Genomic DNA, 25,574 nt, shown 5'->3' with positions numbered 1-25,574 from the left:
ATATACAGTACGTAATTACTCGAGTAGTAAGCCTATTTGTTTGTTTTTTGGATGGTATCTATAGCCTACAAGACAAACATATCTTAGCTTAAAACTTCAAATAACAAAATAATGAAAATAACAGACTTACAAGCAAGTAACACTTGACATAGTTAGTGAAACCGTGATTTAATTCCTCGAAATTGAATGCAGGCTACTGAGGCTAGCTAGCCCTCCAAGCAGAACCCAAATGCTACTGAAGTTTCTGACATTTGTTCGACCCAGTGCATTGGGTCCTGTTCCTCGTCGTCCATGCCACCTGATTAAAACATTTACTGGCTCATGTGTACATGTTAAAACGCCTCTCCGCGCTCTTTGACGATATTCTTCAGTATGAGGCTTTCTGAATGTGTAAAGTATAAGTACACATACATACCTTTGCGAATATCTCCTGTGGCGCGGAAGCCGTTAAGTATTTTTAATATATGTTTGCCCGATTTGGAAGCTTGGATTCTTCTTGTTTATTGACACCTCATTGTACCGCCTATCTGGCTAGCTAGTGGCGCTATAGCTATGACACAGCAGATCAGAGGCAGGGACGTAGCCTCACAAGCCAACCGCACACCGGGAGGCGGTACAATAAACGGTAAACAAACAAGAAGAAATAAAGCGACCAAATCGGTCAAACAAAGATTAAAAATACTTAACGGCTTCCGCGCCACAGGAGATATTCGCACCGGGATGTATAGCTACTTAAAGTTACCGAATTCAGAATAACTCAAGGAAAATAATGGCGTCACATGCCGCGGGGCCTATTTTAGAGAGAATCTCCACATCCGCATTTAGGAATTTCCATACGAAAATACAGTAGCGAGCAGGGACCCAACGTAAAACTAAACAAAATATCAAAAAAGTTTTACGTAGGGTCCCGAAAGGGGCTAGAGGCTAGCCTACACCACGACAACAACAGCAATACAAATAGGTCTACCTTGAAAAGGCGGGGAACTAGCCTATCATTTTAATGTTGTTGAAGTGAAACTTGCAGTATAAGAAAGACTCACTATGACAAAAAATATATACGATATAGCTATTGGACGTCTAATTTATCAACTACAAGCTACAACGTTCAAGTTGGCATTTAGGTAGTATGGGCTAGTATCGTGGTTACTTTAGTTTAGGCCTACATGGCTTATCTCCTCGCTCGAGACACAACATACCATATTTATTTACCTTCAAGTGCTGGCCTCTGCGAAGATTATTCGACACGTTTCTTTTTTTATACGTGACACTTTCTAGTCTCTACATAATGTTAAAACAACGCACTGAAAGCAGAAGTCTACATTATTATTATGTGACAGCAGGCAGACAGTAGTAAGATGTTAAGTTGTTTACTTTGTGAACGCCGAGCAGTAGCAGACAGTGGAGTCAGCAGACTTTTAGCCTTTCATCACTCATCAGGTCAGGTGCGCAGAAACTTTGTTGTCCAGCAGGGGGAGTGGTTTCACCAGGCTACGCAGAAACTGCACCTCGATCCGCGCCCGCTCCCGATATGCGCATGCCTGGGTGCGGCGCGGTGCCGCGGTTCACCTGCACGCGCTAGATGGGGAACTTAATGCGCCTACAAGTTACAACTTAAAAAAAAAAAAAAACTAGCTTAGATCACAGACAGGAGACAGCCAGGCATAATCTCTATATTAATGCATGCAATATGCTCAATATGTACAGTGTGATATTGTATTGTACCCTATTATTTAAACAAAGATTGAGAGAGAACAAAACGCCATCGCTGTCTATTGATAGAACATGAGCGCGCTCTGCTGTCCACTCTAGAAAAAATGTTTGTTTTTTAGACTATAGACGTATAGAGCCATTTAACACAACCTAAAGTGCAAAAACACACCATTTAGAAGACTTACAAAAACAACCAAAAAAGCAGACGGACATTTTTATCAGTTAACGTCTGTCTGCCTTTTTGTAGGCCTATACTACTATAAAGTAGGCTATCAATACGAAGTTTTCTGACTTTGCTAAACATTCATAGACGTATAGCTATAATTTAGCTGTGGGTGTGTGGTGTACAATATTTCTATACAAATGTATAATACTGTCAAAATAGTGCTTGCTCTGGGTGGGACTGTGGGATCTCTGTCGGTTTTCTACATGTAAAGTGTCTTGAAGCAACAAACACAGACTGAACAATGAATACACATCTTTAAACCGTTTGAAATGTATGTTTAAATAAAATAAAACATTTTCACATCTTAAAAAAACATTTGAAAACATATTTGTAATCACAAAATATATTAAAACCATTAGGAAACATGTCCATGTCTTGAGGGGTGGGATATAAATGTAATTGTTTATAGCATTGTTTGCACAAAATAATCTTTCACATTGATCCACACTCTTTAACATCATTGCCACATAGTTAATGTATGAAGTGCCAGTAATTCATTCTGAAGACCTGAAACTAAATTACGGTATAAATGTAGCCTACTATAGTTATTAAACATGAGGTACATTGTAATCTAGTTTTATCTACTAGGATAATACTTCATTAACTGTGGAATATATGGCTTAAAAATAGTAAAAACAGGCCTGGGCCGTGGTTCAGTGGTCCAGGCACCTTGGCTGGTAATCCAGTCTGGCAGTGTGCCGCAGGTTCGACTCCTGATCCCGACGGCCTTTACTGCATGTCACCCCCCCCCCCCCCCATCTCTCTCCCCATTTCCTGTCAGCCTACTGTCTATCCCTCCATAAAGAAAAATATAAAATAAAGGCGAAAGCCATAAAAAAATGTAAAAACATATATGCAAATGATGCACATATTTACCTCCACTGTACAACGAAAAATAAAACATTGCATGGATGCACCTGGGACGTATCCTCAGTGATGTATCTTAAGGTGATATGGGTTTAGGGTCTCACAACATTATACTCAGGTGACCCAGCCGGGGTGATCAAGTCCCGACTTACGTCCCAGTAGCTACCCTCGATCAGTCCAAAGACCAGGGCCACACAATCCGTTGCTCCGGAAGTACTCTGCTGCGACTGGGAGTGACAGGAACTGGCGCGTGGAAGGACTAGGCTGCGTGGGTTGACTCCTGTCCGGGCCCCTTCTACGTCTCATCAGGTCCATTCCTGCTCTCACCAGGTCCAGGACCTGTGCGTTGCACCAGTCTCCCAGCACCAGACACTTCATACAGGTGCACTTCAGCCGCAATGGTTCTGCTTCTGCATGGTGGTGCTGCAGGCTTCGCTTGTGGCTTGAACGGCCCTCCTAAAGGCCTTGATGATACTGTGAGTGAAACACGAGTTGAAAGACAATCAGCAGCTTTGCAGAATGTAGGTCATATTTGAACAGTTTAATGAATATGTATTTTGAGTTCTCTTGAGTTGACGAGTTGTGTTAGTCACCGACTTCATTCCATCTTTATGAAACACATAGATATTATATATCTCCGCTTCTGGACATTTACTCAACAATCACTTGACCTCAAATTATGACATGAGAACCTGTAAACTGAATATACTGTACCTTTTTCAAAGTCAACAGATCGCGTCATTACTTCATATACACCTGTGCCTAAAGGTAAACAAATACAATTTCAAGTGGACAAATTGATTGATTCATTTTCAACATGGTTTCAATTATTCTGCTAATAGGTAGGGGGAATGCACAGACTTGAATGCACTTATATTAAAAAATAAATCAATTTAGACAAATTAGACAAAGCTGTCCTTGTGTGCTTAACTAACATGATTGGTTCATGTTGTACGGAATATACATTAACATTATGTTAACTCAGTGAAATCTTAAAATCGTACAATTTTAAAATCTCTCTATTTGTTTAGTATTTCCCACTTTCTGCTGTAGCTGCTATGCAATGAACCACAGAGATCAATAGCTGTCTGTCCGTCCGTCCGTCCGTCCGTCCGTCTGTCTGTCCGTCTCTAAAGACTAACCGTACACATCATCAAGCCCGCCTGGGAAGTAGAAGGAGCATGGTTTGGGTTTGGGCCCCGGCAAAGTGTCAATGTGTCCCTGATCCCCGAGCGCTGTATAAACATTATCACTCACTGCTCCTAGTAGTTATAGGATGGATAAATGCAAGGGACAAATTTCACATGATATTAGTACATGTGCAAATATACAGTGACAAAAAAACATTTTAAACATGAATTATTACCATCAGGAGCCCTGCATGCATTGGCCTGCATCAGTGAAGTACTTCTGCATTTCTTCCACAGACACTGACACAGACCCAGAATCAGCAGAAGGATGGAGAATCCAGCCCCTATCAGAGGGTAGACATATGGAGGCAGGGGGGCGGGGTTGTTTTTGGAGGCCAGAGAATCTGAACCTGAATGACACAAGATTCCTCTTAATTTAACCACAAAACAGGGGGTCAAGCAGAGACTCTGGCTGATCTCTCGTTGAAACTATAGTTGTGCTAATTGGTAAACTGAAATAGAACCCCTGGGGAAGATAATGGCTTAAGCCAGGGATGGGCAACTTTGACGATGGAGAGGGTCACTATATTCCCACACTCACTCCAGAGAGCCACATTGCAGATTACTGTCGTAGCAAAAGTACCCGATCTACAAGCTCAAAACATTTTGAGCTTGTAGATCAGCTATTTTTGCTATATTTTAATTGAAATCCTGAATTTCTTTTATGCTGTTTTTGAAATAGAATCCTGAAAAGTGACACTTTTATTTAATTTCGAATGCATTCTCGTATTATTATTATTATTATTATTATTATTATCGTTAACTTTATGAAGTAAATACAAATACATTGGACATAAAAAAGACAATAACATTTGAATACCAGTAATTGGCTGAAATCAATAATATATCGATGTTCGGATATTAACCTGCAGGCCGCGTTAAGTGATAGTGGGGGCCGCATGTGGCCCCTGGGCCGCCAGTTGTCCACGTAGGGCTTAAGCTTTCATTGACTGGTCACAGTCACAGCCCTAGATGTTATACAGCAGCAGTCGTATCACAGCCCTAGATGTTATACCCCAGCAGTCGTATCACAGCCCTAGATGTTATACAGCAGCAGTCGTATCACAGCCCTAGATGTTATACCCCAGCAGTCGTATCACAGCCCTAGATGTTATACAGCAGCGGAAACCTCTCAGGCCTTTCATCACTCTTCACATAGTGTGTAATGTGCATGTGATCTAAGGATCTCACCTCTCACATCCATCCAGCTCTCTGGTGACTCTCCAAGGTCAGAGATGTTACACCTGTAGAATCCTTCATCAGATTTGGAAACACTGTGGATGGCCATCTGTCCGGTAGACTCAGTCCCGATGAGGGATCCATCTTTATAGAAATCAGCTGGGAGGTCAGAGGATGGTTTACCAGTTGTCTTGTCTTTGTACAAGCAGTGCATGGTGACACTACTTCCTCCCCTCACAGGAAGCACAGTCATCCCCAGGATAACATCTCCACCTGAGCAATGACGAATAACACCAGAATAGAGGAAACGTTTGAGATGTACAGTATGCATGTTGTCAGTAAATACTTCAACCATGAACAACAGATAACTCAATAAAGAAACATGAACAAAGTTGTTGACCTGCTGAACATACCAGTCACAGTGATAGTAGCGGGGTTACTCTTTCCCTCCGAAGACTCACACCAGTAAACTCCACTGTCTAATACGGGGTTCATGAGCCTGACATTACATCCTGTGTCGTTCATCTTCCCCCACGAGTCATCACACTGTCGCGTGACATACGTGTTGTTCATCTTCACTCTCCAGACAGTAGAGTTGGACTGTCTGTCCTCACAGCTCAGAAAGACATACTCACTTGGAAAGAACTGAGATCTGTCAGGACTGAGTCCGAGAGAGGCTTGGCGGAGACCGAGACGGAGAAAACAGTTGATTCGTGTGGTGAATGTTAAAATCAGACAGATAATTATTGTTATAGTTGCCTGATTCCATTGATAGTTTAAACACTAGTCAGTAGAAGATAAAGAGACTCACCTCCCATAAGATCACCACTGTTTGGAATTTCTGCGGAGACAGACAGACAGACAGACAGACAAGTCTCAAGTTGGTGCATTATACTGTACTAGTCCTTACCCGTTCTGAATATATGAACAGCAAATGATGTTCAGTGTGGGTAATGCAATGTAATAGATCAGTAAGATCACATTACTGATAGAGGGGGAATTGTTTACAGATGGTCTAACAACAACAGGGTTTAAGTCCACCCGGACGGGGAATTGCCTTAGCAACAGTTACAATCCTGTGCACTTTTATATCTGTTGGATCATCATAACATATGAATACTTGTGATGGTGATGTTCAGTGTGTCACGCAGTCATGCTGGGTGCGCGCAGGGCTGTAACCTGTCATAGTCAGTGTCCAGGCTTTCAGTGCATGTAGCCTATATACGGTGGTTGAGGAGAGACAGTGTGGTGTCGGAACAGCGTGTGTGTTCACGTTAACATGCCCCCGTCCAACTGTCAGAGCCAAAGAAGAAGTTATGTCGACTGACGCAAGAGCTGTAGTATCAGGGTCCGAGTTGTTTTCCCCGTGTGGGTCTGTTACGCAGAAAAGTGTGTCCCAGACTCCCAGTATTAATCTGTGTCCGTCCCAACATGCATTTCACTTTTAATATCGTATGTAAGCAGTTTAGAATCACTTTCACCTGACTGAAGACACGTGGTGTGGGTGTGCGGATCTCTATTGGTGCAGTGTATATATATATAGCATAATAATACATCGGAAATCATTACACATGAGAGTCGAGAAATGAGCCAATTAAGCGTTTATATATGAGTGTATATATATAGGTTTTTCTTATTTTATTTTATTTCTTTTCTGTTTTTTTTGCTGTTTTTTTCTTTCTATTTAATATTACTTTGCTTTATTTGATTTACCTATTTGTGTTATTGTTAATGTTATTTTTACCCCCCATTGGAATTGTTCATCAATCATAACCATTTCTTTATACCTTAGTGTCTTGTCTACCTATTGGTTTTATACCTGTGTATATACTGTTTGTTATGTGTGTTGTTTTGTACTCAACCTATTTGTTTTATACCTGTGTTTATATGTTGTTTGTATGTCTGGCCTCGTGGGGAGGGATGGTGGGTGGGGATGACTGGGAGGGGAGTTGTGGGAGAAAATGTAAAAAAACAAGGAGTCATATTCTCTGTCTGTGATATTTACATATCTTACTCTTTGAATAAAATTTACTTAAAAAAAAACAAAAAAACATGCATTTCACTGGTGACACGTGAGTTGCGGGGAGATGAGTTGTTTTTTACGCAAATTAATTTAATTGAGATCATTGTTTGGCGTGTGTAATGCAGGGCATATTGAGGTTGGAGGACAGGGCTGTGCAGCGCTAGGTTCCGTGAGGTGGTCCGTGCGTTGAGGCGTTGTGAGGAGGCGCTGGAAGCGAGCAGCTGTCTTGCTCTATGCTAGGGAAGTGGACAGACAGACAGCGGGCGAGCGATCGCTAAATTATTAGATAGATAATGATGACAGCATGGACATGTTTAATAACAATATCTCTCTCTCTCTCTCTCTCTCTCTGTCTCTCTGATCAAGCTCATGGCCAGACACAATAAACCGTTGTCTAACAAGGCTGACATTGGGGATGCCACTGTTTATTAACAGGGTGGTTGAAACACATCAGATGGCTTGTCTTCCATTACCCATAATTCAATGCATTGAAGCTGTCTCACCGTCTGTTTGAGCAGGTCCACAGCAGATGAGGAGAGAGCACAGCACTGTGGAAAGACAGACAGACAGACAGACAGACATTGTGAGAGAAATGCATAGACTGCATCAATGCAACTAGTCGCATCTCCTTGTTTTAAGGCCAGTCCACACCAATGCAACTACTTGCAACATGCAACTACTTGCAACCATTATCCTTTGCAGCATAGGCCGTTTCCGGCTGCCACTGCGTGCGGTGCTTAAATGTGGGCTTCTGACTTTTTTCTTGCTGTTTTTTCTCTCTCTTTCTCTCTTCCTCTATTTTCCGCATGCGTTCTCTCTATTCGTTCTGTCTCCATTCCACTCTCTCTACCTCTTGGTCTAAAAAAAACATTATTCTTACAAAATACAATGTTTAATGAGCCTCTTGTGTGTAGCATTATTAATTAACCTCTACAAGGATGTTCACTGAGCCCAAAATATGCATGATGTCTTCGTCTTTAGTGATGAGTGATGATCAGCAAAGCCCGGTAGTGCACATAGAGAATGTCAATCTATTGCAGTGGTTTTCAACCAGTGGTCCTTGAGGGGGTTCCAGGTGGTCCCCAGCTAAATGCTGGAGAGTTGGTAACCATATGGACCCTTATAGATCTTTAACTATTGAGCGTAAAATGAAACCAAATCCCGATCCATTTGGGTTCATTTTACGCTCTCAAGAGTTACATTATTGTTTAATATCTGCATTACTCAATTTACAAGAAGTCTACATAGTTAGAGAATGTAGAACAATTGTTATTTTTATCAACGTTCTTCAGCAGCATGGAATTGTGTGTCAACGACAACAAAATATAATTTTGTTTTGAAAACCACTGATCTATTGGAACACCACCATTTAAGCCACAGATCACCATTTGATGACATTTAGCCTCGCAGAACCAAAACTAAAGAAACATGTTGTTGGATAAGACATTTAATTAACAGTCATTAACTGACATAATGCTAGTGGTCCGGAGCTCAAAAAAGACTGAGAACCACTGATCTATTCCTTTCCCATGGTTGCCCTTATTCTGTGCTCTTTACCTTCCATAAACTCATACAGCAGACACATGCGATTGCATGATTATAATAAAAGCACTCTCTACATAGAATACACTGTAAAGTCAAACTACAGTACTTTACACGCGTACCTTCAATTATGTAGGCCACCACACCTAGTTGAAACATTTAATCTAAACCTCACAACCGGCTAGCTTCCATTTGCTTCAGATAAATAAAATAAAACACTAAACCGACTAACCTTGTTTGGTAACAAAATGTGGATTTTTGTCTTTGAAAAGGAGAGCATAGCAGATTGTTAGTGAAAAGATGAAGAGAGCAAATGTTCTCTGATGGTCATCTAAATAAAAGTTTTGTGGTTAGTGTCAACTGAAATAAGATAAATAAAAAATAAAGTACTCACATGATATTCTACAGGTTCTCATGATGGCAACCTGACTGAAACTGATGGAGTGACAGCTATGTTGTTTGACAAAGAAACCCCTCTGCTTCTGATTGGCTGAAGGGTCCATTTCCTGTGTGGAGTGTCTTATCACCGCAGGCGCAGAGTGACGTCATTATATAGTTTTCGGTGGTCACCTTATCACCTAAAACTAAACTGGAGTGTGAAAAGGCCATTATCGTATGTTGTTGAACAATTATTCTACTATTAATCCTCCACACAGAAAAGATGTTGTTGTGTGAGCCAATTACTTTCTTCCTATAAACAGCGTATTGCATAGTTTGAATACATCTAATACAATTACATTTTCCAAATGTGAAGCTTTTCTTTTAGCCCAAGTGTTTTCCCGAGTGTTTTCCGTGCAAAACAAATGCTTGCAATGGATTCAGAATAATGAAAACCCCTATAGTCAGGCCATCACACGCTACTTAAAGCAGAATTAAATTGTGTACATTCTGCCTACATAAAGTATATGTTGTTAATGGTACCTCAACTTTGCGCAGCTGTCACAAATCCTCCTAGAGAAACTGAATTTCAATCTTGTGAGATGTGTCACTAGACATCTTTACAAACACATTGGTGAAGAAATGTATTGGTAAGGGATTTATTCCCAGATTGTATTAATATATCTCCTGAATGACATCACATGGAAGAGGGCTTCTTCTGTTCCGAGGTTGCTTCCGGTCATGAAGGTAGACTGGACAGTTGGCAGTGTCTGTCTGTTGGACCCACGGTTCTGTAGAATGGACCCTTGTGTGATGCCACTAAAGGGATCATCTGGACATTAAAAAGGACACACTAAAAAAGGAAAAAGGAGAAGGTGATGAAATATTGACATTGACACAGTGTTGTGAATATGCTGTTGTGAAAAAAAGAAAAGCTGAGTTAACTGATTGATGTCAGTCGCATCTATTACCATTGACTCCAGATGTGATCACGGTCTCAGCACCAACACATCACTTTTGACTTCTAAACTGTACGTTGAATGAAGAAGAACAATAGAATAATGGAGGTACCTACTGGCAGAGTGCATACAAATGTTGCACGTCAGTCGAGTGCTTTGCGAGATACACACACAGTCATACACATGCACACTTACACAGACCTTATTATAGATCTCTTGCAGAGCCACACCATAAGAAAAATAAAAAGTCATTATTTCCATTCATTGTCAATGGGAATTTAATGTTTGTGTAGGACAAAGTTTGTGGACAGACACCAAAAGCTGGATATAGGAGGCCCTCAAAACCCGAGGTTTGATATTAATTTGAACTGACAATATTAAACTGACATCTTTTATAATTTAAAGTTTGTTAATGTACTTATGTTAAGTGGTTGTTATTGTTTAAACAAATAGAGCGTCGCAGTCCCACCCCCTACCAGGGCCCAGGAAATGATTCTCCGTTCATTTTCCTTGTACAAAGCCACCTCTTGTCGTGACAAATCATGACAACAAACAAAAAAAATTGGGCCGAACAAATAATTAGAAAGAAGAAGAAAACGGCAGGTTACAACACTTTTTTTGTTGTTTTTCTTCTTTGTAATTATTTGTTTGGTCCAAAATATTGTTTGTCATGAGTTGTCACAACTCGAGTTGGCTTTGTCCGCGGCGTAACCGTCTTTAAATAAATACTTTTTGAAATGTCTATGGGGAAAATGCATTGGGAATTAATTCCTTGGCCTGGCGTCGTCATGAAAGGGGGCGGGACTGCGACGCTCTATAGGGATGATATAAGGATATGCTACTTTGACATACAATGACTAGCTACTGTAGGATGCAGATTTTGTAAACTTTTTCCGCAGACAAAGTTAAAATCTGAAGGCACACTCGTATTCACCAAAGTATGTTGACACACCTTTTGGGGACCACTCTGCTATAGAAAATATTACATATTTGAAAGTCTGGCATGCCAATAACAGACCCCTCTAGCCATGCCCTTTGTGCCATGGTGTGTATGAGAGACTGGGGCAGGAACATGGAAACAGAGTCGTTTCAGTACTTCTTGAGCTCAACGTCATCAGGAGGGCTCACTTCCACCATTCTCTGGCCTATGTCCTTCCAGTTGGTGCTCAGGACCGTACCATGCGACTCCGTAAAGGACTTGTTCATGGCGCGCTTGACCTCGTCAGAGCCGTCCGCGTAGATCTGCTGAAAGAGCTTGTTGAGCGCTGTGTCTCCCTCCAGCGTCTCCTGCTTCTCCTCCTCACGGATCTCCCCCACCAACCTGTCCCAGTCCTTAGCGCTGTGGGACGACAACGGATACTGGTCGGGAGCGCAGCGTCCGGCGGACTCCTCCCGTCCGGCCGCTCCTTCCAGCGTCTCCCACCTGGCCACTTCCGTCTTCCTCATCTTGAGCTCCACTTTCGTGGGGAGGATTCGAAAGGTGCTCCGTTGAGGCGTGATCGGGTGGAGGAGTTGCAGGTCGACGCTGTAACTGTCGCCCGATGGCAGCTGCACCGTAGCGGACAGCGCTCTCTCCGAGAAGTCGACGCGGACCCCGTCCTTGGGTACATTCCTCACCATGAACGTTACAATGACTTGGGACTCCGTCTGGTACCAGTCGTATTTCACACGTGGTGTCCCGCTGACCTCGCTGTTCTGGCTCTGCTGCTTCTCCATCATCTCCTCGCATCGTTTCATCCAAACCTCAAAGGAGTCGTTGGACGCGTCCAGCTGGCGCCCCTGGGTAAAGGATGCATGTGCCGACCGGTAGCGGGTCAGGTGGTACTCGGCTAGTCCCCTCCGTATGAAGGCAGCAGGAAGGCTAGGGTTCAGCTGGAGGGCCTTCTGGGCATCGCCAACGGCACAGCTGTAGTTCTTCAGCAGGATGTGGGCGTAGGCTCGCTGGCAGAACCACACAACGTTCCCAGAGTCTCCCTGCAAGGCCTTGTCGAGCTCCTCCAGAGCCTTCTGAGGGTCCTCGTCAATGAAAGCGTCGGGGAAACTGCGTTCGGTGGCCATGTATCTATGCTGTTTCAGGGAACAAGACCGTTGTTCTAGACGAGACCACCCACGTTAAAACCGCGTCACAGAAACGGACTGTCAAAACACAGTGCGGCCACCGTTCAAACAAGGCTGGATGCAGAGCAAGTTGGGGCTTACGGAGAGCTACATGAATCACGTGTCACAACTCTCTCTTTCAATGGCTCTGGCCTGACGTCACACACAACTCTGACCCTTGTCTAGCAATGTCGATTTGCGCGCACGTCCTTATGTGGGCACCCCCAGAGCCACACGTCCTTATGTGGGCACCCCAGAGCCATCGAGTACTGTTAGACGTCCTTATGTGGGCACCCCCAGAGCCATCGAGTAAGACATCCTTATGTGGGCACCCCAGAGCCACGTCCTTATGTGGGCACCCCAGAGCCACGTCCTTATGTGGGCACCCCAGAGCCACGTCCTTATGTGGGCACCCCCAGAGCCATCGAGTACTGTAAGACGTCCTTATGTGGGCACCCCCAGAGCCATCGAGTACTGTAAGACGTCCTTATGTGGGCACCCCCAGAGCCATCGAGTAAGACATCCATATGTGGGCACCCCCAGAGCCATCGAGTAAGACAGAGTTACGACAACTCTGTTCACTTCATGGGGCCAGTCCAATGACTGCTCTTCTACATAGACTTCTATTGGCGAATAGGGACACCTGAAGTTTACAGAATGCATTGGAGTCTATGGGCTCGAGTACATGAACCACGTGACTGGGCTGTTTTTTATGCCCCTTCAATGTCGCAACTCTGTCTATATACTCTATGCTCTGGGCACCGCTGCCTAGGCGCTGGGACCCCAATATACAATGTAAATGTGTTCATTTAATTCTGATATACAAATTTGGACCCGGACCCGACGAGAAAACCGTGCTGCGCATATTAGTGATGAGAATTTGGAATATAATTATCGTTAATGGCTAGGGACTGGGGGTCACATCAAACTTTATAATCAAAGATTTGCAATGTCTTGCTTGTCTAAAGTGATGAGTAAAATAAATGCCTGTGCGAAAACAACAATGTCATTGAGAAGATTCAAAGCATTTATTGTGTGGGTTTTGTGTAAGTGACAAGTGAAAGACTTACTTTCTTGGCTTGGCATTTCTTTACAATAATTTCTCAACATTCATCTTCCACCAAGAGGGAAAAAAAAGTAGTATGGCAAAGAAAACACAGTATATGAATTGTTTTTTGTAAAAGGTGTCTGTCTTCAGCTCACCATCAAGTGTCACCCACAAAATAGAGGCAAGTCAGATTTGTATCATGTGGTGCAGTATGTGATCACTGATCGGTAACTGTAGCTACGGCAAGGCACACTGAACATAATGTCGTTGCCATCAGGGCAGAAACCTGCACGTTTCTTTTTGTGTGCTTTTCGCAAATGAATGTCCTACTTCATCATATCCGCACAAAGGTAGTGGAAATAGCCGATCTACAATGCCCAACGAATCACATTGTGAGCTCATAGATTGAGCTATTTTCACTATTTGAATAAAAAGGTAACAGATTTGGACAAAAGGTTTCCACCCGACAGCGACGATTATATTCTAATTGGTCTCGTCTTTAACTGAGAACGCATCCGGTCACTGATATAAAAATGACTGTAGCATAATGTAATAATTAAGTTTGTTCCAAAACCAAAACCCGTTTCATAGACTGTCTCTGCAGAAATGTTAAACTCACTTTGGAAGACAATTCAGCACAACAAAACAATGTAATGCAAATGCTTCTGATAATTTGTTTAGGAACAGTTTCATTAAACGAATTAAGACGATTAAAGAATAAAAAGTTAAAATGCTGGTGTTCATTCTGGACTGTTGACAACACGCTTGTGGATGTAAGCAATATTTCACTTTGGGTGACATTTACATTCTGGCATACAGACCCCCACGAGTTAAGTCAGTTAACAGTCAAGTCAAAAGGGCAAATTTGCCGATTTTATACACAGATCCTATTTGAATTAAGTTGAGGACATAATAGTGTTTTGATATGTTGAACGTGATATAATCATACAGAATGTCAGTTCTTGCTGGATTACAATAAAATGACTAATTACCCAATACAGGTTTTCTTTTGTTTTTAAATGCATAAAGAACAAAATAAATTCTAAACAAAAGCCAAACTAACAACCTCCAGTCACACCCCTCTCTTCCCTGGTACAGTGTGACTAAGGATTTGACAGTCTTAACAAGGTGATTGACATCAGCTGGAGGAGACAGTGTGACTGTAATGACAGTCAAAAATATCCCTTTGTCTTTTGGGTGCAAAGTTGACCTTTAAATACCCACGATTGACATTGATCGGTCGTTTTGCAAAAGTAACAATATGATTCTTAGTGAATTCAAGATATGAATCCATTATAGAATTTGATTGGCAACATAGGAATTTTGTATACAACAAGAATGCTAAATAGGATGCATCATGCGACTGTATGTGAATCACAGTTTCCTAAAGTTAAAGCAGTTCTCTCACGATTAGACTTCAGCAGGCAATACTGAATACTTCATTTAATTGGGCCAATATGATTTAATAGGTAGGTTTTTTTTCCTCCGCACAATCTGCCATATGCAAACTCCACAGTCCTAAAAATAGAAGGCATTTGTAGAATCGGCCTAAGATCTTAAAGGGTTAAATTGGTCTCCAATAGACTAACTTCCCTGAATAAGAGTTGGCACTTGGCTGAATTTCCACGCTTCAGAGTTGTAAAGTATTACTATTAATGATATCCCACAAAATTTGAGAATCTTCTGACTTTTCTTCTGTAATCCTACTGGCCCGAAGCATTTATATCGGGACATTGCTCAGAAACCTTGTGAGGGGAGTATGCAAAAATGTTGAAAGGTTTTGTCAAAGTGAAATATTGCACATTAAAAACATCTGACAAAAATATAGTTTACAAAAGCCATTTCCAGACATAAAAATACACAAATAGTGCACCACAAATGCACAGTAGTCACATGCCCATACTCTCAATGGCAGGACACCCAAACCCATTTCTGAACTGCAGCAGTTCCTGAACAAAATAGGAAAATGTCTTCAAGATTATCATAAAGATAATCGTTCAATTTGACCATCTAACTCACGTTCCGCGACTTTTTTCCAGTTTTTTTCTGGTTGTTTAGCAAGTAGCAACTCTAACTTTTAAAAGGTTCTATACAATTAAAGACAATTTTTGTACACTAACGGACGCAGGGAAAGCACCTTAATCGGTTACAAAGGACAGCCTTCACATCTTATTAACTTTTTATCCAATTACCACCGTAAGTGTTTCAGCAGCTTGCTCATTCAGTGTAAGGGAGAACCGACATCGGAGAAAGCCTGGATGTCATCCACACCGTCGAGGAGTAGAGAGAAGTCTCTAAAGAGACTCTTCAGAGTTCAGTCAGTTTGACTTCATCTCCTCCTTTGCTTTCAAAGAAAGTGCAACATAGTCTGTAATACGAGAGCAGCATCCGCCAGATGCCGAAAGTTATAGATAATAGTCTAGCTTGCTCTCTATCGTCTTGCAGCCTTTGACGGAGAAGACTCTCTCCGATTTAGGGAAGTAGACAAGGTCTCTGGCCACCTTGTCGGCCACGTCTTGGTCTGGAATCAGTCCCTTTGCAGTCATCTCAGCCTTAGTACAGAGGATAACATGTTTGTACTCCAGAGGGAGAAACGGTACGAAGAAGTCCACCAGGTTCTTGTCTATCAAGTTGGTATGCCATAGCCCACCTACACCATGAGGTTGACAAATAAAACACAAAAAGGAATATTGAGAAAAAAAGCTGTCAGGAATAATATTTTATTTAACCACCTGTAACCGTCTGTAATTCATCAACCAGTGTGCCCCAGGGGGTCTAAAATAACTTTTTTTTAAGTTATTTTGGGGACTTATTGAATAGTACCGTGGAAAGAGTGACAGGATAGTGAGGATACAGGGAAGAGACGGGAGTTACACGCAGCATATGTGACAGGCCAAGACTCGCCATCATACTGCATTAGAGACTAACCCAGGGGCAGCATAGGTGACAGGCCAAGACATCATACTGCATTAGAGACTAACCCAGGGGCAGCATAGGTGACAGGCCAAGACATCATACTGCATTAGAGACTAACCCAGGGGCAGCATAGGTGACAGGCCAAGACATCATACTGCATTAGAGACTAACCCAGGGGCAGCATAGGTGACAGGCCAAGACTCGCCATCATACTGCATTAGAGAATAACCCAGGGGTGGGCAACTGGCGGCCCGGGGGCCACATGGGGCCCCCACCTTCACTTAATGCGGCCTGCATGTCAATATCAGAATACTGATATACTGTACTGTAATATTGATTTCAGCTGTTACAATTCCAAATCCAAACCCGCTTCAATTACTTCATGACTAGTATTAAATGACAGGGAAATTAAAATGTAATTGTCCAAAGTAGTTATGTTAACAGTTCATAAAGTTAACATAACTATAACTAAATGCATTTGAAATTCAATAAGAAAAGGTTACTTTTCAGGTTTCCAATTAAAAAATAGCAAAAACAATTACATTACAATTTTTGCTACGTAATATGCACTGTGGCTCTCTGGAGTGAGTGTGGAAATATATTGGCCATTGCCAAGTTGCCCACCCTGGCTTAAACACTAGGGCTAGGTCAGCGGTGCCCCAGCCAGCCCACCCCTGCCCTAAACACTAGGGCGATGCTAGGGTTCAAGTGGATAATAAAATCCAGTTTTAATGAGAATGTACCTCTAATTGTACACACATTTTAGCAAGGTATGAAAGCATAGTGTACTCACTTTGCTTGTTGTTGAACACAGACAGAGAGAGAGTCGTTTCCAGGTCTTTCAGTTCAATCTCCTCTCTGTCTCGTCCTGATTTCCAGAACTCCAGAGTTGTCTGTATGATGCCGTCACCTCCAGCATTACTATTGCAAACAAAATATTTAAAGAAAATACATTAACTTTGTATCAAGACCTGCAGTGCTCACACATTCAAGTAACTAATTAATAAGAGCACGATTATTATTTGTGTTATTATATGCTGAGAATAAACATAATGTAATGTTACACAGTACACACTGGATAAAGGAGGAATGATGGATACTGTGCAATGACTTCTGAAACATTATATTTCTTCTGGATTGTTTGCATAATTACAAAGACAATGTCTTGGTAAATGGTGATAGTAACCAGGCCAGACTTGAAAGATTGGTACTAGTACATGTCTATGAAAGGATGAGAAAACACATCCATATCCTGGAATTAAAGCTGAGGAAGACTTTCCCACTCTCTTAACCACTTAGACCGTGTACACTTTGTTGACTGCAGTCCCACAAGGGTCTATACTTGGTCCCCACCATGTTTTCCCCTCAACACCAAAACTGTTATGGTCTTTTTGTAGAATGTTCGCCTATTATGACATCGCCAGAATAGGGATGATGGGGTTCAAGTGGTTAATACCAAAATGAGGCATTTCAAAAACCATTTTGGGTCAAGATGTGACAAATAAAGGGACCTTTAGTTAAACTAAGAAAAACCCACATGGCTAGCTCACACAGGTAGACAAATCGCTGGTATCATTGTTGTAACGCCCTTCTTATAATATTTACATATTGTATCGTCATGTTACCATAGGTTTCTGCAGAACACAAAATTGGCATAAAACGCTAGCTATTACTTTAATATAATTTGCATTTCCATCTCTCCAAGAACGAGACATGGTAAAAAACATTTCCGGGAGTCCCCAGCCAAAAATGTTGAGAACCCTGCCCGGCTACACCACTGATCGAAACTGATTGAGTTTTGTCTTCACCTGAGGAAGATAAATATAGCTTTCCGATACGAGACTCCATCCAGCTTATCATAGTAGTCCAGGAAGGGCTTGATGCTGTCAATCAGGCCGGGATGCATCTTGTCCATCTCATCAAAGATGAACATGGACTGCGGACAGTCTGTGACGTTGCCTCTGATCCACTGCTGTAACTGAGACTGGGGATAAACAACAGACAAATACAGAACGATAAAAATAACTATTCTGTGTAGTTAGAACCTTTGTTCCAAAACAGTGTGCCGTGAGACAAGCCGAGGTGTGCCTTTTTGTGACAGACGTTACATTATTATTGCAATATAAACTATATAATAATATATCCATTTACAATATCAGTACTTTAATTTCGAGTGCACAAATTTCACAATACAGACGCAAATTCTATATCCTAAAAAATGTAATCATGTTCATCCCTGATCATGTTGTCATAGGTGAAGATTTGTATATATTAATTCTGTTTTTTATTTATTATTTGCACAAATTCAAAAATTGGAAATAGCCGTTCTACAAGTTTACGTCCGAGCTTGTAAATCGGATATTGCTACTACTATGAATACAGACGTGCCTTGAGATTCCTTTGGCACAGAAAGTCTGAACCCCCCCCCCCCCAAGTTAGAATAACACAAATGTTGTGCCAGAGTAGTAACATTTTAACAAACAGGAGAGATTCTAGAGCTAGATGTCAGCTTACCTTGTAGCTGTCAATTTGATTTGCATGTGGGAAGTGAAGTTCAGCCGTGAAGATATGGACAAACTTGCTGTCCATGCCCTCTTTGTAGATGTTATCCGCTATGAGTTGGCTGACAAAGTTCTTCCCCGTCCCAGTCCAGCCGTGGAGAGAGAGGACCAGGGGCTTCTTGGGGTTGTTGTTGTTCATGAATCCAGACACAGCTTTCACGATGATGCGCGTCGCTATATGCTGCCCAAACAGCTTGCGCTCCAGGTCAGCCTCCAGACCTAATGAATGCAAAGTATACCATGATTAGAAATTGTGTTTGTGTGGTAATATATGCACTTATGCAGTGCACTGCACACCTCCAATTAGATATGCCATTTCAAGCCTCGCTGATCATATACCGGTACTAATGCTTTGGCAAGGAACACAGGCCCCATTTTTCATTTCATATTTTGAGTAACAATGGTCCACTTCAACCAGCCTGAGTCTCGTTACCGAAGACTTGCCGTCAGACACGTGGTAGGTTGTATGCCCTCTGCCCAACCATTCGGTTACCGGGTCTGCCCACAGGTAGGCCCCAATTAGGAGAATCAAAATTAGGGTTGGGATCCAAAACCGGATGAATCGACTCCAACATAGAGGAACCGGAATCGGTCCCATCACATTTGGAACCACTGCTGGAACCGGTTTTAATCAGAGCTTGAGAGCTGGTGTGGACTGTATGACTGCTATACAATAGAGCTTTGCAGTCCCACCCCCTTTCATGACGACGCCAGGCCCAGGAAATAATTCCCAATGCATTTTTCAAGAGTTGGCTTTGTACGAGGCTTAAAAGGTCTTTAAATAAATACTTTTTGAAATGTCTATGAGGAAAATAAACAGAGAATCATTTCCTGGGCCCTGGTAGGGGGCGGGACAGCGATGCTCTATACCGCTGGTTCTCAAACTTTCATTTAAAGTTTAAAGTTTTTTGTGGACACTACGGACCTTTAAGAGGGAATCGTTAAAATCCTAAAGGGATCCTAACCCTGATCTAAGTGCACAGTCATGTATCTATTTGTAACCCTGTCTGTGTACACTCTAGGTTAGCTTAAATCAGTAAGTCTAATGTCCTATCCAGGATTTGAACCCAGGTATCCTGCATGGGAGATCAAACCTATTCACAAGGAATTATGTGCAGGTGTAACATGTCTACGGTGGATTTTTATGAAACAAACGCTTTGCAGATTGAAAGAGGATAATTCAAGTTTGCCCTACAGCTGCAATGTTGGTGAGTTTAACATTGTTTTACAAGCAGATCGGTCAATGGAGGGTATTAGTGTTGCAAATTGCGGCTACAACACAACATGATCCACATTTCTCAATGGAAGACTGGGGGAGACCACATTCAATCCACTGCATATCTACTACTTATTAGTGCATAAACATATACTCTACCATACAGATGTACTAGTTACTTTACCAACATACTGATCAGTTAAAACATAAAATAAGTCCCAGATTTAACACTTGGGATTTGGCAGGTGTAGTGGTTTACAGTCAAGTGAAATGGGCCTACAGGCAAATAAACACTTTGGGAAGAAGTCAGTTTCTTCTTGCTAGTTAACTTTTAACTCCTTCTCACCTCCCACCACCACACTGTGCACACACACACAGACACATACACATTTCCTCACCCGTTGCATTCAAAGCTATCCATCTTTTATCACAACTTTCATGTAAATAGCTGAAGATTGTGCGTCCTGCCAGGGCTGTCAGTGCAGCCGCTGCCGCTGTGAACGGCTCCATGGCGCTCACTACACTCACGCTCGTGATCGAGATGGAGATCAAAAACACTTTATACGTCGCTGTGTTCATGGTCAAATATTACGACGACGATTGAAATGAAACAGAACAATGCAAAGCTTAATCCGTGTTAGTTATGGTGGGGAACAGATCCTTGCCAGCAAGAAAGAGCGGAGCGCGTACATCCTGGTACATCCTCTCAACGTCATAAAGACGCGACATTTCACAGTTATAAATAAGGTTTGATTTAAAGACTAAAAATGTTTGGAAATGTTATTCAATGTTTGGGGGGAAAACACTGTGAAATGGCATCCACGTGGGTCGTACAAGTACAACGACTTGTAACTGCATAACACAACACTATTAATAATTAATTAATTATACACCACATCGGGTGCAAAATGCCGTTCGAATAAAGTTTTGTTCACGATTTTGAGCGTGTAACGTTCAAGAACGCAACCAGCAGCGTATCGTCAACATAAGCACCAAAACGTACGAAGTGTTCATTATTTGTAGTCCTAAATTGCGGGTCTATTTGGTTACCTTTGGTACACTACAGTCATGTGCGTCACGCAGGCACACGCAATAGTTAGTTAGATTCATGACCACACATTTGGAAACAAGCCCCTAAATGGCTTTTTGTGTTAGTATGCTTTTAGCAATAATTGTAAAATCGTACTCATTTACAAACTGATAATAAAATATTCAATCTATCAAAATACATACTACTACCACTAATAATAATAATAACCGTTAAACCTGTATGATCTGGGCTGGGGTTGTTTTCAACCAACCAAATGTGTTGAATTTGTCCAACCGTTATATATAAATATAATATTATGATGACTGACTGACCGACCGTCATCAGACATTACCTGATCTGTTCAAGGAGATCCACTCGGGTTTGCAACACTCGCTGAAGTAATTGAATATGTTGGGGTTGGTGGCCAAGAAGCTGGTGAGGTAGGCTGCCATGCCCAGCGCTATGCTGGTGCTGATGGGCTCCAACGCCGCCGCGGCATGCTGCTGATGCAGGGTCATGTTGACCAGTAACAACACCACCACCACCAGTGGAGGCTTCATTTCACAATGATATATAACTCACTAAAACTGTTGCAAAACTCCCCACTGACTGCGTGTCAGCTTGGTCCAAAAAATAAAACAAACAACACGAACAGAACGGCGAGCGAACCAGGAAGGAAAGCCGTTTTGAAATCAACGCTGCCTGGGGTTATTGTGTTGCCAGAGAAGCACAAAAGAAGCGACTATAACTACCTGTATTAGCACTTTGAAAATGTATTTGAAAATCATTTCCAATTAATTAATGTTATTAATTTTGTATTGTGTACTTTATTATTTGTAGATAGATGTGTTATATTATCTATCTACATATCTGCAATTGTAGATCTGCTATTTTCAACAACAAAAAACCTTGGAGGAAAAAAAGTTAAATGTTTTTAATATGTTTTTTTGAAAGATTTTAAACAACACAAATCTGGTACGGGGGTCGCTGATACAAGCAGATGTGGGTCCGTGGACACATTCTATTAATTTGGGGGTCCATTTCAAGGACCTTGACATGAAAATGTTTGGGAACTGCATGGGTTAAAAACATTAGGAAACAAGCCAAAAATCCCCAAATATTAAGCAACTACATCTACTATAGTAGTAGCCTACACTAAACTTTATTTTTAGTGACTTTAGTGACTAAAGCATTAGAAACGAGCATTGAAACAAGCTCCAAAAAAAACAGAACCCCAGTTACCCCACAACTACCAATAATAAGCTACTTCAGACAAAAAAAAACAAGCACCCAACGTCGCTTGTACATTAAGCGGACATGGCAACCCTGTAAAGGGGGGTGTGTTCAACAAACCAAACGAGAGAACTAAAACAACTACAAATAAAGTGCCGTTAATATTATGACCATGAACCGTTACTTTACCCGATCTGTTAAAGGAGATCCAGCCCGCTTTGCAGCCTTCCGTATTCAGATGAAAGATGTGGTTGGCCAGGTAGCCGAAGGCTGCCACGCTCCCGGCGATGCCCAGGCTAATGCTGACGGGCTCCAGGAACGCCGCGGTCGTGTTGATGTTGTTGGCCAGTAACAGCAGCATTAACATCAGTAAAGCAGCTGCTGGCTGCTGCTTTAATAATATCTGAGGCTGCATTTCTTCACCATCGACCGACGACTCGGAGTCGTCGACAACCGTCTTCTTCAAAACTTCAATCGTTATCTATGTTTAAATCGAAAACACAATCGGCAGCAACGCAACGATCCAGGAACTAGGAAGCGGATCGAAGTGAAACTGTGCACTGTCTGTGACTAGTCTTGTCTGCAGTGCACGGCACGCCTCTCTCGTTGTGGAAAATCAAAAACGTTGTGAATGATCCGGATCTAGAGCCCACCCTACTGTATCCGGTGGTTTGCACGCACACACACATGCAGGCACAGTTTCCGTATCCGCCCTTATCCGAGTTTTGTATGCAAGGCACGATGACGCCATCCATCCATCGTCCAAAGTTGAACACATGTCAACCTTAGATGTCAACCTACCTGGCTGCCTTTTAATAATTTATTGCCCGTCGCTTTATCACAGTGATAAACAGTCACATGTTTTATTGATGATGAAAGTATGGCCTGGGCGTTGAGGTTGTGCCAGGTCAGGGACTGTCCCCATACAATATGTGTGTTAATTGGCAGTGTGTTGTTAAAATGTTTCAATGATTGGGATCCTGCTGACAAATGCAGGGCCTATTAATTTGGGGTTCTTCTTTGACATGATGTTTGGAAGCCATTGATTCAAACAACATTTGGAAGCAAGCCCAAGACCAAACAAGCGACTTATACAGGAAAAACAAGCCCAAAGTTGCTTAATATGATTTCACAGTAATAACAGGATTACAGGAATTTACTTTTAATAGTATTTGGAAATAGGTTGGCAACCTCAAAAGAACATTTCTAAACAGCTGTTTTGCCTTTTGAGTTTCTCTATTAAAATGCAGTATAGTCCAAACACCTGTTGAGGGCAGTAGAGAGACATATGGTTGTCAGGATCAGGGGACATGCAGTGACATGTCAAAATAGTCAATCTACAACTTGCTTTGTTGTGTCTCAGTCTCGGGTGGGGGAGGGTTCTAAAATAATATGTGCAATGATTGATTGATTAATTGATTGATTGAATACTTATCTGTAAACAGCACAAGGTACAGTCAGACATTTGGGCTAAAATGATTTAAGACCAAAAAAAGGTCCTGGGGATTTGTTTCCATTGTGGTCCTTTGTATTCAATTAATCAACATCGCATAGAAATAGCACCAATAAAATACAATATTATCAACAAATGTAAAATATGTACAAAGGTTTTCTATGGGGAAAGTGAGTTTACCTTCCTTGTGGTCTCCCCGAAATATGGATTTTCAGGCCTGTTTTCAAGTTTTTATTCTATCTTTGATTGTGCTTTAAAAAAATAAACCTTATGAGTGAGTGTGGAGAAATCAACATAAACACAGTTGAGGAAAGGAAAGATACTATGTTTACCCAGGGTAACTGGACTAAGCTCAATAACTTGTTTACAGCCAGGCCCTGCTCATAGAACATTTCATGGTAGAGGTTCAATGCCTTGTCCAAGGGCACTTCAGCGGTGGTAATTTTAACGTGCCGGTCCGGGGATACGAACTAGCGACCTTCTGATATCAAGACCACTCCGCAAACCGTTTGTCCACCGCTGCCTAAAGTTGAAGGCCTACTGATGTTTTCAGCAAAGTAGGCATGTTGACAATGGTATGGCCCATTGAAGTGGACATTAAAAAGGATATTTGGAACAGGGAAAGGGAAAGGGAATACTCTGCTTTGAAACTTCTAATCCAATACAATGACCTCTTGCACTCATGTCCTGTTTATGCATTTTAGACAGAAAGGGTCAAATGGTTTATAGTTATATTTAAATATGAGGTCATGCTCTCGTTTCTCTCCGTATCAATAATATTTGCCCCATCCATGAACCCCCTGGCATTCATCTTTTACTTTGATGTCATCTCTTCTGATTAAGCACTTCTATTTTGAGATAGACGAGTTTATGGAAACCAAATGTTTCCCCATGCATTTTATGTTTCACTTGCTCTTTGTAGCTTCTTCTCATGTCAGGTTTTAACATAACGCATAGCCTCGCGAGTCCAGAGCCAGGCTCTGTTTCACTCTAGCAGAGCATACACAGTTACACACGCATGCTGCCGCTGTGTTGGGGAATGGAGATGGTCCAACCAAGAACAGGCTTGAACCAGTGGTCTAAGAACTTGGAAGTATAGCCTATTCAGATTTTGTTTTACTTATAAGTAGCCTAACAGTAGCAATACTACAAAGTAGAAGACGTAGCTGCTACAAGTAAAAGTCCTGTATTGTAGCCCACTTGAGCAAAAGTATTCCAAATAGTATATCAAATATACCAAACGTAAATAGGACTAATGGAAACAAGCCCTTTTTGCCTTTTTTTGTGTTATCCTTTTAGAAAATATTAATAATAAAATCTGGCATAATGCTTAAAGTATTGTGTAATAATAGTCTAAAAATAAATATTTTACAATTTACAATATATGTGCCTCTGTGATGTAGTGAAGGAGAAGTATAGGCTAACTGCATACAGTATTGATATGGACTCACTCAAGTAAAGTAAAAAATACCGTAACATTGTACTTAAGTACAGCACCTCAGTAAACGTACTTAGTTACTTTCCACCACTGGTTTACTTTGAACCCAGTTGTGTTTCCAGTTGCAGTGTGTTTAATAACAAGAGAGGAGAATTTTTGGCTACACACTTGTACATCCTATGGTTCTCTAACATCTCAATGGCACAGAAGAATAAGCTCCAAACCTCCCAAAATAAACTAATTTGACTTATTCTAGGCCTGGGAGGCTGGGACCAATGACCCACCTATGGCATCTGGATAGCATTGGCTGGCTCCGGGTAGAAGACAGAGTCAAACAATTGAAAATGTCTGACATTCAAAATTGTCCATACGGGAACAGGGTGGAATTCCGAAGCCCTGCCACTTTGAAACCCCTGCACCACTTCGAAACAACCCTAATTCCGAACACCCGCCACTCCGAAAAAGTCTAGTCGAATTGGCGGGGTCTATCGAAAAGGGGTTTAAACCC

At 41.7% G+C, this 25,574-nt stretch overlaps 3 protein-coding genes across 4 annotated transcripts; all 3 read right to left on the bottom strand.

Annotated features, from left to right (window-relative positions):
* Positions 1-2,941: 2,941 nt before the first annotated feature.
* LOC310879561 (uncharacterized protein) lies at positions 2,942-7,740 on the bottom strand. Its single transcript, XM_083794336.1, has 8 exons — positions 7,699-7,740; positions 5,984-6,013; positions 5,586-5,849; positions 5,185-5,445; positions 4,170-4,343; positions 3,946-4,065; positions 3,518-3,565; positions 2,942-3,277 (listed from the first exon to the last, which is right to left on the bottom strand). Exons 2-8 carry the CDS (start codon positions 5,988-5,990, stop codon positions 3,099-3,101), a joined length of 1,053 nt encoding a protein of 350 aa, XP_083650462.1. The 5' UTR covers positions 5,991-6,013; positions 7,699-7,740; the 3' UTR covers positions 2,942-3,098.
* Positions 7,741-11,163: 3,423 nt separating this feature from the next.
* Positions 11,164-12,132, bottom strand: LOC310878767 (protein SGT1 homolog; the record flags this gene model as incomplete). The annotated part of the gene is made up of 1 exon (XM_083793151.1): positions 11,164-12,132. The coding sequence occupies one exon, from the start codon at positions 12,130-12,132 to the stop codon at positions 11,164-11,166; it is 969 nt and encodes a 322-aa protein (XP_083649277.1).
* A 1,053-nt stretch (positions 12,133-13,185) lies between these two features.
* On the bottom strand, positions 13,186-21,633 carry LOC310878642 (torsin-1A-like). Of its 2 annotated transcripts, none has more exons than XM_083792999.1 (5): positions 21,295-21,633; positions 18,650-18,915; positions 17,944-18,119; positions 16,929-17,056; positions 13,186-15,869 (listed from the first exon to the last, which is right to left on the bottom strand). In XM_083792999.1, exons 1-5 carry the CDS (start codon positions 21,500-21,502, stop codon positions 15,625-15,627), a joined length of 1,023 nt encoding a protein of 340 aa, XP_083649125.1. In that variant the 5' UTR covers positions 21,503-21,633; the 3' UTR covers positions 13,186-15,624. The 2 variants fall into 2 exon arrangements, with proteins under 2 accessions (XP_083649125.1, XP_083649126.1); XM_083793000.1 differs by lacking the exon at positions 21,295-21,633 and adding an exon at positions 20,311-20,585.
* Positions 21,634-25,574: the final 3,941 nt, after the last annotated feature.

The sequence above is a fragment of the Protomyctophum parallelum genome (genome assembly GCF_964188405.1).
Source record: "Protomyctophum parallelum genome assembly, chromosome: 21".
In the NCBI taxonomy this organism is placed as follows: Eukaryota; Metazoa; Chordata; class Actinopteri; order Myctophiformes; family Myctophidae; genus Protomyctophum; species Protomyctophum parallelum.
This window is presented reverse-complemented; position numbering and strand designations above follow the sequence as displayed.

What these genes read in the sequence shown, in the direction of transcription:
- LOC310878642 (XM_083792999.1), bottom strand. Translation starts at nt 21,502, where the DNA reads ATGAAGCCTCCACTGGTGGTGGTGGTGTTGTTACTGGTCAACATGACC. An exon ending in GCTATATTTATCTTCCTCAG is followed by an intron (nt 17,057 to 17,943) that starts GTGAAGACAAAA and finishes TGTTTGCAATAG; the next exon opens with TAATGCTGGAGGTGACGGCA. An exon ending in TGTGTTCAACAACAAGCAAA is followed by an intron (nt 15,870 to 16,928) that starts GTGAGTACACTA and finishes CTCATGGTGTAG; the next exon opens with GTGGGCTATGGCATACCAAC.
- LOC310879561 (XM_083794336.1), bottom strand. An exon ending in CGCTACTATCACTGTGACTG is followed by an intron (nt 5,446 to 5,585) that starts GTATGTTCAGCA and finishes GTCATTGCTCAG; the next exon opens with GTGGAGATGTTATCCTGGGG. An exon ending in GAGCTGGATGGATGTGAGAG is followed by an intron (nt 4,344 to 5,184) that starts GTGAGATCCTTA and finishes TGTGTCATTCAG; the next exon opens with GTTCAGATTCTCTGGCCTCC.